At 48.2% G+C, this 12,457-nt stretch overlaps 1 protein-coding gene across 3 annotated transcripts in view; it reads left to right on the top strand.

Annotated features, from left to right (window-relative positions):
- The first annotated feature begins 4,187 nt into the window (after positions 1–4,187).
- The window catches only part of RAB10 (RAB10, member RAS oncogene family), a 141,581-nt gene continuing 133,311 nt past the window's right edge, over positions 4,188–12,457 (top strand). Inside the window, exon 1 of one of the 3 annotated variants that reach the window (XM_082251149.1) lies at positions 4,188–4,568. In XM_082251149.1, coding sequence (XP_082107275.1) covers positions 4,442–4,568 — 127 coding nt within the window. In that variant the 5' untranslated portion in view covers positions 4,188–4,441. Of the gene's footprint in view, positions 4,569–6,563; positions 6,587–6,653; positions 6,673–12,457 lie in introns of those variants that run through there. The other 2 variants (XM_082251150.1, XM_082251151.1) reach the window with 2 other exon arrangements.

Genomic DNA, 12,457 nt, shown 5'->3' with positions numbered 1-12,457 from the left:
TCTTAGCAGGAGGCAGCATTTCACTAACATGGTGGAGCAGTATGTGTGCACACACCTAGAGGTACTGAATGACGGGTCTGCCCCTTCAACTTCTGGGTCTCCAAGTTGGGCACATGGCCTGAGCTTGCCCTTTACGCCTTGGAGGTGCTGGCGTGCCCTGCAGCCAGTGTATTATCCGAACGTGTATTTAGCATGGCTGGGGGCGTTATCACAGACAAGCGCAGCCGCCTGTCCAGAGACAATGTGGACAAGCTCACGTTCATTAAAATTAACCAGGCATGGATCCCACAGGACTTGTCCGTACCTTGTGCAGAATAGACATGTATACCGGCCTTACCCAGCTATTGTTGTATTTGATATTTCTTACTCTTTTGGGGTGTACCCGAATTAAAATTTTTTTTTTATTAAAAACCAAAACCAGCGTTGGCTACCTCGTCCTCCTCCTCCACTGCCGCCGCCGCTTCCACCTACACCGCCATATCCTCCGCCACCTCAACCTCTTACTCCATATGGGCCTCGTCCACCTCCTACATCATTCAAGATGATTATTTTTTATTTTTCTGTTTTTTCTGTTTTTTTAAGTTATTTCCCTATCCACATTTGTTTGCAGAGCACTTGCCATGCAATTAAGATGATTGTGTTGCTATTCGCAGCCCTCTAGCCCTTTCCATGTTTGTTTTAGAGGCATTTTAGTGCTCAAAAGTTTGGGTCTCCATTGACTTCAATGGGGTTTGGGATCGGGACAAAGTTCGGGTTAAGTCCCGGGTCACGAACGGTCTAACCCGACGAACCCGAACATCCAGGTGTTCGCTCAACTCTATTCCCGAGGAACCATAGCTTGCTCCCCACTGCGAATGCATGGGCTCCAAAGGTACTTTGTGAATTGTCCAGCCACCTCCTGGGACATGTGATGTGTCCTAAGGGGTTGCGAAAGTGGAGAGGGTGGGGGCATGGGATGTCATCCTCACCTAGGTAGGGATTGCATTGTGTGAGCCTGCACATGCGCAGTGGGGAGACAGGTGTGGTTCCTCAGGAAGCCAATGATCCAAGATGGCGCTACCAGGGACCCGTAGTAGTGAGAAGAAACGGCTGCAGTTCTTGTGGAGGGACTTTTAAAGCATCGCCTACAGAAAGATTTTAGGTACCAAAGTTTGTCATCATTTTGTGTAAGCGCACGATTTTAACCCTTACACAATATTCCCCACGCACACATTCAAGATAACCGGCATTTCAGAGATGCTGGGTGCTGTAATGACCAAAGGTTGGAAACCGTGGATACTTTGAGTATTCACTTCGAATTTAACCCTTGACACGTTGGGTATCTATTTACTCTGTGCAACCTTATCTTTTATATTTTACAAAATAAATTGGGTAATATATTAATATATTGGATTTGTGTGCCCTATATTTAACTGTAGTGTGTTTTTTTTTTCTTACATTTTGCACCTCACAAACCTTTAAGCTAATATCACATAACAAATTGGTGCTGCCGCTATTTCTATTTTCCAGGGTCTCTGCTTTCAGAAAAGATGTAATGTTTGGGGGGGTTTAACCACTTGCCGACTGCCTAACGTAGATCTACGTCGGCAGCCAGCACCTCACAGGCAAAGCGACGTAGGTCTAGGTAGCTAGCCTGTGAGGGTCTAGGGAGCGAGCGCGCGCCGCCGGAGGCGCGCTCCCGCGCGGTCACGTACCTCCCCGCGCGTGTGACCGGCGGACCCGATGTCCGCCGGTCACTCTGCGATCGTCGGGGGAGAGGGAGAAAGTCAGGTGGCTTGTGTAAATAAGCTGCCTGTCATTCTCCCCTGTGTATGAAGGATGATCATACGGTTCTACTATGTAGAACCGTTGATCACTGTTCATACATCTGAAGCCACAGCCAATCACAGTAGAAAGCACGCCACTAGGGACACACATAGCCCCTCCCTTTCAAAAAAAGTTAACCCCTTCACTGCCAGTGTATTTTTACAGTAACAGTGCATATGTATAGCACTGATTACTGTAGAAATGTCACTGGTAACCCCAAAAGTGTCAAAAATGTCAGTCAAGGGTCCGTTCTGTCCGCCGCAATGTCGCAGTACAGCAAAAAAAATTGCAGATCGCCGCCATTACGCATTAAAAAAAAAACCAATAAAAATGACAAAAATCTTTCCCTTTGTTAGTAAACGCAATAACTTTTGCGCAAACCAATCAAAATACGCTTTTTGCGATTTTTTTTACAAAACATAGGTAGCATAAAACAAATTGGCCAAAAATGTTAAAAAATTTTGATTTTTACATTTTTTTGGGTCGGAATTTCATATAAAAAAATGTGAAAAATATTGCTATTTTTGCAAAATTGACGCTCTTTTTTTGTTTATAGCGCATGATCAAAAAATGATCAAAAAATCGCACAGATACCACCAAAAGAAAGCTCTGTTTGTGGGGAAAAAAAGGACGCGCAATTGTCCGTTAAAGTCACGCAGTGCCGAATCGCAAAATACCCCCTGGTCAGGAAGGGGGTAAAATCTTCCGGGGCTTAAGTGGTTAACTAATCTTCAGGCTAAAATTGACTTTTTTAAATTACATGCAAAGAAATGGCTCTGGCAGGTGACAGCGTAATCTCATTGGACAGATTCGGCGCCCGTCAAGCTTGGAGGCCAATAATTAACCACTTCTGGAGCGGAAGGATTTGCCCCCTAAATGACCAGGCCATTTTTTGTGATTCAGCATTGCGTAACTTTAACGGACAATTGTGCAGTCGTATGAGGCTGTACCCAAATAAAATTGATGTCCTTTTTTCCCCACAAACAGAGTTTTCTTTTGGTGGTATTTGATCACCTGTGCAATTTTTATTTTTTGCTCTATAAACAAAAAAAGAGCGACAACTCTGGAAAAAAAAAACAATATTTTTCACATTCTGCTATATAACATTCCCAACAAAAAAGAATGTAAAAAATCAAATTTTTGATTATTTTAGGCCAATTTGTATTCTGCTACATATTTTTGGTAAAAAAAAATCCCAATAAGAGTATTTCGATTGGTTTGGGCAAAAGTTATCACGTCTACAAACTAGGGAAAGACTTATGTCATTTTTATTTTTTTTTTGTAATGGCGGCGATCTGCGATTTTTAGTAGGACTGCGGCTATGCGGTGGACAGATCATACCCCTAACTGACAGTTTGGACACTTTTAGGGGGAACAGTGACATTACTACAGTAATCAGTGCTAAATATATGCACTGTTTCTGTAATAATGAGACTGGCAGGGAAGAGGTTAACCTAGGGGTGATCAAAGGGTTAAGTGTGAGCCTAGGGGAGTGTTTTCTAATTCTATGGTGGAGGGTCTTGTGAAATGATCATAGAGACCTGTGATCCTATATAGAAGGATCACAGGAGCTCTGTGATCATTTCAGAGAGATCGCAGGTGTCCAGGAGCAATCGGTGCCGCCGGTCCCGTGCATCGGCATCCTTGCTGCCTAGTGGGGGCGGGAACGCTCCCCAGGACCGCTCCCGGGTGCCGACGTACCCGTGAGACAGCCTGCCACAGTAAATCTGCGGCAGGCGGTTGCCAAGCGGGTAAATTAGAAGGGCGGGAAGAGACAGGTGCGACCCTCTATAGAGGTCTGGGTGATCCCAGAAAATGCTGTCGGCCTGGCTGTGGCCACTTGCGGCACTTTAAGTCGCTGATCTATCCACAATAGGGTTGCCACCTCATCCCTTTAAACCAGGACACACATTATACAGGTTCTGTGGCTTATTAAGGTGGTAAATAAACTAATTCGGTGCCTTATCTGCATTATATCAGGCTCAGAACCTGGGTAATTCATATGTGTCCAGGTTTAAAGGGATAAGGTGGCAACCATAGAGAAGCATGTGACAGGTGTAGTCAGGGCTGCTTTCCTGGTCACAGCAACTCAGGACACAGTGAAGCCTGACAGCAAGAGACAGGGTTTTATAAGAGCAACAGGAACAGGGTTTTATAAGAAGGACATTGAACCCCTTTGACATCTTTTCTGATATAGGGAGCATCCCTTGAAATTAGAATCAAGTGATGAGCCAATTTCCTGATTCTAAGGGTCTTGTCCCAAATGTGTGTGGACAATAAAGTTTATTTAAAAAAAAAAAGTCCTCCAGCAGCCTGGGCGCGTGCTTGCGTGGGTCTGGCCGTACGAGCTCGCTCCCATTGGTCGGGGCGTGTCCCGACGTGCTCGCACCGTTGATGTTGGCGCTGTGAGGGGGAGTGGCCGTCATTTGTCCGGAGTCTCTCTCTTCCCGGCGGCGAGGCCTAGGAAGGAGGAGTCATAGAAAGCGCAGGGAGGAGAGCTGACCCGGAGTACGGAGCTACGAGTCCGAGCCGTCCTTCCGTCAGCCCGGTGTAGGGGAAGGCCCCGTGTATGAGGAGCCCCCCTCCCGCCCAGCGGCGGTCCCAGGAGGACGGAGTGTGACACAGCGGCGGGCCCATGGCGAAGAAGACCTACGACCTGCTCTTCAAACTGCTACTCATCGGGGACTCGGGGGTGGGCAAGACCTGCGTCCTCTTCCGCTTCTCGGATGATGCCTTCAACACCACCTTCATCTCCACCATCGGTGAGACCTACCACCTACCTACATAGGGGGGCTGGGGGGGATACCATTATATATGGGGGGGGGCACTGTATATACAACACCACCTTCATCTCCACCATCGGTGAGATCTACCCCCTACCTACATAGGGGGGATGGGGGGGATACCATTATATATGGGGGGGGGGCACTGTATATACAACACCACCTTCATCTCCACCATCGGTGAGACCTACCACCTACCTACATAGGGGGGCTGGGGGGGATACCATTATATATGGGGAGGGTCACTGTATATACAACACCACCTTCATCTCCACCATCGGTGAGACCTACCACCTACCTACATAGGGGGGCTGGGGGGGATACCATTATATATGGGGAGGGTCACTGTATATACAACACCACCTTCATCTCCACCATCGGTGAGACCTACCACCTACATAGGGGGGCTGGGGGGGATACCATTATATATGGGGGGGGGGGGGCACTGTATATACAACACCACCTTCATCTCCACCATCGGTGAGATCTACCCCCTACCTACATAGGGGGGATGGGGGGGGGATACCATTATATATGGGGGGGGGCACTGTATATACAACACCACCTTCATCTCCACCATCGGTGAGACCTACCACCTACCTACCTTCATGGGGGGGGATACCATTATATATAGGGGGGGGGCACTGTATATACAACACCACCTTCATCTCCACCATCGGTGAGACCTACCACCTACCTACCTTCATGGGGGGGGATACCATTATATATAGGGGGGGGGGGGCACTGTATATACAACACCACCTTCATCTCCACCATCGGTGAGACCTACCACCTACCTACCTACATAGGGGGGCTGGGGGGGATACCATTATATATGGGGGGGGGCACTGTATATACAACACCACCTTCATCTCCACCATCGGTGAGATCTACCACCTACCTACCTACATAGGGGGGATGGGGGGGATACCATTATATATGGGGGGGGGGGCACTGTATATACAACACCACCTTCATCTCCACCATCGGTGAGACCTACCACCTACCTACCTTCATGGGGGGAGGGATACCATTATATATAGGGGGGGGGGGGGCACTGTATATACAACACCACCTTCATCTCCACCATCGGTGAGACCTACCACCTACCTACCTTCATGGGGGGGGATACCATTATATATAGGGGGGGGGGGGCACTGTATATACAACACCACCTTCATCTCCACCATCGGTGAGACCTACCACCTACCTACCTACATAGGGGGGATGGGGGATACCATCATATATTAGGGGGGGGGGCACTGTATATACAACACCACCTTCATCTCCACCATCGGTGAGACCTACCACCTACCTACATAGGGGGGCTGGGGGGGATACCATTATATATGGGGGGGGGGCACTGTATATACAACACCACCTTCATCTCCACCATCGGTGAGACCTACCACCTACCTACATAGGGGGGCTGGGGGGGATACCATTATATATAGGGGGGGGGCACTGTATATACAACACCACCTTCATCTCCACCATCGGTGAGAACTACCACCTACCTACATAGGGGGGCTGGGGGGGGATACCATTATATATGGGGGGGGGGGGGGCACTGTATATACACCACCTTCATCTCCACCATCGGTGAGACCTACCACTTACCTACATAGGGGGTGGGGGATACCATTACTAAATATGGGGGGGGGGCACTGTATATACAACACCACCTTCATCTCCACCATCGGTGAGACCTACCACCTACCTACCTACATAGGGGGTGGGGGATACCATTATATATAGGGGGGGGCACTGTATATACAACACCACCTTCATCTCCACCATCGGTGAGACCTACCACCTACCTACACAGGGGGGATACCATTATTATATATGGGGGGGTCACTGTATATACAACACCACCTTCATCTCCTCCATCGGTGAGACCTACCACCTACCTACATAGGGTGGATGGGGGATACCATTATTGTATATGGGGGGGGGTCACAGTATATACAACACCACCTTCATCTCCACCATCGGTGAGACCTACCTACACGGGGGGGTGGGGGGATACCATTATATATAGGGGGCACTATATACGACACCACATTCATCTCCACCATTGGTGAGACCTACCACCTACCTACACTGGGGGGATGGGGGATACCATTATATATGGGAGGGAGCACTATATACACCACCACCTTCATCTCCACCATAAGTGAGACTTACCTACACGGGGGGATACCATTATATATGGGGGGAGCACTATATACACCACCACCTTTTATCTGTACCTTCGGTGAGACATACCCACACGGGGGATACCATTATATATAGCGGGGAGCACTATATACTACACGACTTTCATCTCCAACATCGTTGAGACCTACCTTCAGAGGGGGGGGGGATACCATTATGTATGGGGGGGGGGGTCACTGTATATACACCACCTTCATTTCCACCATCGGTGACTTACCACCTACCTACCCGGGGAGATGCCATTATATATAGGTGGGGGGAGCACTATACCTACACAGGGGGGTACCTTTATTTATATAATATAATGGGTCACTGTATATGCACCACCTTCATCTCCACCATCAGAGAGACTTACCACCTACACAGGGGGGATACTATTATATATGGGGTGGGGGGAGGGGAGCACTATATACAACGCTATCTTCATCTCCACCACCACCTCCCTGCCCATGGTGGGTGGGGGTTTTCTATTATATATGGAGGGGGGGGGGTCACTGTACATATAACACCACCTTCATCCTTGAAGTTGGTGACAACCTGCCACCTACCTACTAAAGCTGCACGATTAATCATTAAAAAATCACGATCTCTATTCCCGCCCCCACGATCTTAAAAGGGCATGTCCTCAATTCTTACAGAGCTGTTCTCTGCTCACTCACAGCTGTCAAAAAATGAAAAGGGCCTCCACAAATGTTTAGCGACATTAAGGCTGCTAGATAACTATAAACACAATGTTTTACAATGTATCATTTCCTTCTTTTAGATCAAAAGAATGAACTACCGTCTGTAAGTCCCGGTTCACACTTCTGCGATGCGGGAAGGCTGCAAATATGCAGCGTGTTCCCGCATCGCATCCGCACCCCTGGCAGTTCACACTGCCATAGGCGATACGCAGGGGGTGTCAATTAAAAGTTAAAGACATCCCCAGTTGAGATCGCATATCGCAGTGCGATCTGCAAGTTCGCACAGAATCGGATCGCACTAGTGTGAACCACCATGCGATCCCATTCTGCTGCGGATAAAAAAAAAGGGTCCTGTGCGAGTTAAGTGCGATTGCGGTGCGACTTCAGCCATACAAAGTGTATCGCTGAAATTTGCACCGCATGTAATTCAGAGCGCACTGCTGTGATCACACAAATGTGAACCGGCACTAAGTGAGGGCATTTTAACCTCTTAAAGATTAAGGCCCCTTTCACACGGATCTGAACGGTCCCCCCATGCATGTCTATGGGGCATCGGATTTCAGAGGAGACATGTCCACTGACATCCGATCCGTCAAATCTGGACAGATGGGATCTCTATTTTCCATTTGTCCAGCGGATCGGATGAGAATGGACTGATGGTCTGTTCCCATCCGATTTCCCCTATAGAGATTAATGGGGAACTGACAGCTGTGTTTCCACACACAGCGCGAACAGCCGTCATTCTCCTGCTCAGCGGGTGATCGGCAGATCGATCCCCGCTGAGAAAAACGGACTCCAAGTGTGAAAGGAGCCTAAGCCTTTTTCTGACACTTGTTTACAAGTTAAAATTACTTAGAACCCCCAAACATATATTAGCAGAGACCCTAGAGAATAAAATAGCGATCGTTGCAATCTTTTATGTCACACTGTATTTGCTCCGAAGTCTTTCAAACTCAGTTTTTTGGGAAATAATATTCTTTAATGAATTTAAAAAAACAAAACAGTAAAGTTAGCCCAAATTTTTTTTGTATAATGTGAAAGATGTTATGTTGAGAATCGTGGGAGAATTGTGATCTTTATGCTAGGCAACAAAATCGTGATTCTCATTTTATCCAGAGTCGTGCAGCTCAACTTCCTACCCATAAAGGGGTATGTGTGTGTATATATATATATATATATAATATGGAGAAAGAGTTGGTTGGTCACTGTACAACACCACCTTCATCCCCACCATCAGTTAGACCCTACGACCTACATGTGTATGGGGGAAGTGGGGATGTTCTATTGTGCAAGGAGAGAGGGGTCCCTATATAATTCCACCATCGGTTAGTGCATACCACTTGTATTGGGGGTGAGTCCCTGTTATAGAGGTGCATATTCTGTCTTCATCTTGGTGAGTGTATACAAACACTAGAGAATCATCGTACAGTACAACCTTCATCTCCACTATCTGTAAAAACCAACCCTACCGCCTTAATATGTGGGTGGGGGGGTCTCTTTGTAACACTTGGGATTTGCCAGCATCTTGTATTTTGGGGGATCACGGAGTACCACCGCCTATACCTCCTCCTGGTTTAAAACCATCGCCTACCACAGTCGCCTCCACCCGAAGGGAATCCCTACCACAGTCGCCTCCACCCGAAGGGAATCCCTACCACAGCCGCCTCCACCCGAAGGGAATCCCTACCACAGCCGCCTCCACCCGAAGGGAATCCCTACCGCAGCCGCCTCCACCCGAAGGGAATCCCTACCGCAGCCGCCTCCACCCGAAGGGAATCCCTACCGCAGCCGCCTCCACCCGAAGGGAATCCCTACCGCAGCCGCCTCCACCCGAAGGGAATTCCTACCAACATCTCTTTGAGTAGAGCAGTACCTATATAATACCAGGTTTATCTTCACTAATGGCGACTCCCCATCTATAGCTGTGTTGTGTTGCTGTATGCCTACCTAACATTCAGTGAGGAAGTTCTACTCCCGTCCATTCCTGGGTATCCCCACAAATGGGAAATGCTACTTTCATCCACAAGTGAGTGTCCCTATAATGAGTAAGTGCTAATCCCATCTACGCCTGGGTATCCCATTAATGGGGAATGCTACTTCCATGGGTGTCTCATTACATTGAGGGGAGTTCTACTCCCATCCCCATGTGAGAAACTCCTAAATGGGGAGTGATTCTTACATCTACATGAGTGTCTCTAATGGTGGTTGGGGGGTTCATCAACATATCATCTTTTGCCACCATCCACATGTGGACATGCCTGTGTGCTACCTCCATCCATGTGATTGTTGCTGTAATGGGGGTATGCTACCTCCATCCACCTGTGAGTGTATCTGTATAATTGAAGGGGGGATTCTACTTTCATCTACATCAAGGGTCTTCAAACTACGGCCCTCCAGCTGTTCAGGACTTACAATTCCCATCATGCCTAGTCATGTCTGTGAATGTCAGAGTTTTATAATGCCTCATGGGATGTGTAGTTCTGCAACAGCTGGAGGGCCATAGTTTGAGGATCCCTGATCTACATGGATCTGTTCAGCTCTTCAGCAATGTCCATAGGCTTCTAGTAGAGGTTGTCTTATTGGGTATTCCATGCCATACTGGATCATTTGTAGGATCTGTTTGTCCTTGATGGATGAGAGGTCCAGTTAAGTTTATGTTGTTATAAGGACCTCGTTAGGACATACGCTATGCCTGTGTGATTAGTCACTGATGGAAGCAGTTGCTTTGATTCCTCTGCTGCCTCAAAACCCAGATCCAATCTGACATAGTCCAGCAATGGACACTTGTGTCAGAATCGTGAATGACCTTTTCCACCTGAGATCAGTGATGTACTGGAGTCCTTTAGGCCCCTTTCACACAGGCGGACCGTTCAGATACGCCTGTCTGTTTTTTTTTTTTTTTGTGGATCTGAACGGTCCCCCCATGCATCTCTATGGGGGATCGGATGTCAGCGGAGACATGTCCACTGACATCCGATCCGTCAAATCTGGACGGATGGAAACTCTACTTTCCATCCGTCCAGCGGATCAGATAAGAACGGACCGACGGTCCGTTCCCATCCGATTTCCCCCATAGAGATGCATGGGGAACTGACAGCTGTGTCTCCGCACACAGCACGGAGACACAGCTGTCATCCTCCTGATCGGCGGCTCGATCCCCCGCTGAGAAAAACGGAATCCGTCCGACGGACGGATAGTGTGAAAGGAGCCTTACTGCAGGAAACCGGAGGAGGTCTTAGAATTGAACTCTACAAGGCGGCAATCTGTCCTCTGGGGAAGAATCCTCAGCAGTATCCTGGCTGCTTTATAGAAAGTCATGAATATGAAGCTCACAAGGTTGCCAGTGGACGGACAAGGGGCACCTGCCCAGGAATATTAGAGGGTGGACCTACAGAAGCTGCTTTGTGTTACTTTCATTATGCCCTAATTACTAAGGTGAGACCCTCTGATTCACATGTGAACCTGACCCTCTATGGGTATGGATGCCAGGAGGACTCGGATGTCTTGGAGTTTTGTAACAAAGTAGTGTGGAAGGATTGTGGATTGCTGGGCCCACACCTGACTGGTTACGGTGATTTTCTGCATGCCAGGTGTTTGACTCAGTGACTAAGCGGTGCACTCCCTGCAGGATGAGTGACTTTTCCTTCTCACCTTTGTCCTACATCTGTCTGCTTCTGAGGAAGGTGGACCAGTCTGTAGATCTTTTCTGAAATGTATAATTATGTGCAAAGAAAGGAGAACAATGGAGAAGCCTGAGAAGTTCTAGCCTCTTCCTTTATGCCATGAAAGCCCTCCATCGTCCTCTTATGGAAAAAAGATTGTTTTGCTTTCAAGTCTGTCTGAATATTGAATCATGGCTGCTAGGGTGCCTATAGATGTCAGGCAAGTGTTGGGTCATCGCAGCTGATGGAAAATCTTTTGAGGTCAGGGTGGATGGGGAAAGTTTGTCAAATGCCAATTTCTTTTCTTTTTCAGTTAGGATCGGGTTGGTAATAAGCCCTCATGCACACTGAGTGTTTAGCCCCTGTGCAAAAGATCCTGATGTCTTTGTGATAGTGTAAGGCAGTGGTCCTCAACTCCGGTCCTCGGGGCCCACTAACAGGCCAGGTTTGCAAGATAATTACATCACAGGTGATCTCATTTGCTGCTCAGTGATTGCAGTATTCTAGTCTGCATCTCCCCAAGGCAATACTTAAAATCTGGCCTGTTAGTGGGCCCCGAGGACCGGAGTTGAGGACCACTGGTGGTAAGGCACAGGTGTACTGTCCGGCTCTGCTGCCGACAGCCTGCAGAAGTTGAGAGCGGCTGCCGGTCCATGGTTATGGGCAGATCCTGACCATATTGTCGTGATCTTGCCCCAGCCTGGACCGGCTCTGTGATGTCAGCTGACAGCGGCCTTTAGCCTGCTGTCTGCTGAAAACGAGTCATAGTACTGCAGAATTGCACTCCTGTGATCCACAGAAGTACAGCCAAACAAGCTTTGGCTGTGCTTCTTTAACTAAAAGCTGATCATTGTAAGCAAACCGGTCAGTGGTAAATGGTTTGTCTCAACCCTCTGCTACATCTGCAGGACAGCTTGTTCAGTTGAAAACACTTGTAGGGTCACCGGGTGAAAATGGAAGCGAGCCTAAACGAAACCAATGCAGCCATCACATCAAATTATTTTTTGGTTTGTGATTAGGGATGCACCGATCCGACTTTTTTGGACCCGATACCGATATCTGGCGATGTGAAATAAATACCGGAACCGATCCGGAGCTACACACAAAGCAAGCGGCTGCAGTACAGAGCAAAGCCGCTGCTTCATGTGTACGGCTCCTCCATTCACAGGCGGAGTGCATCTGATATCACTCCGCCTGTGAGCCGGGACTATACAGGAAGTAGCGGCTCCCATCCCATACTACTACTACACCAAGTAAGGGATGGCTGAGCCGTTACCAAGCAAAAACCGGATCGGCCAGTGGA

The sequence above is a fragment of the Pelophylax lessonae genome, assembly GCF_965119305.1.
Source record: "Pelophylax lessonae genome assembly, chromosome: 3".
NCBI lineage: Eukaryota > Metazoa > Chordata > Amphibia > Anura > Ranidae > Pelophylax > Pelophylax lessonae.
The sequence above is the reverse complement of the archived record's forward strand: the minus strand, read 5'-3'. Positions and strand labels throughout refer to the sequence as shown.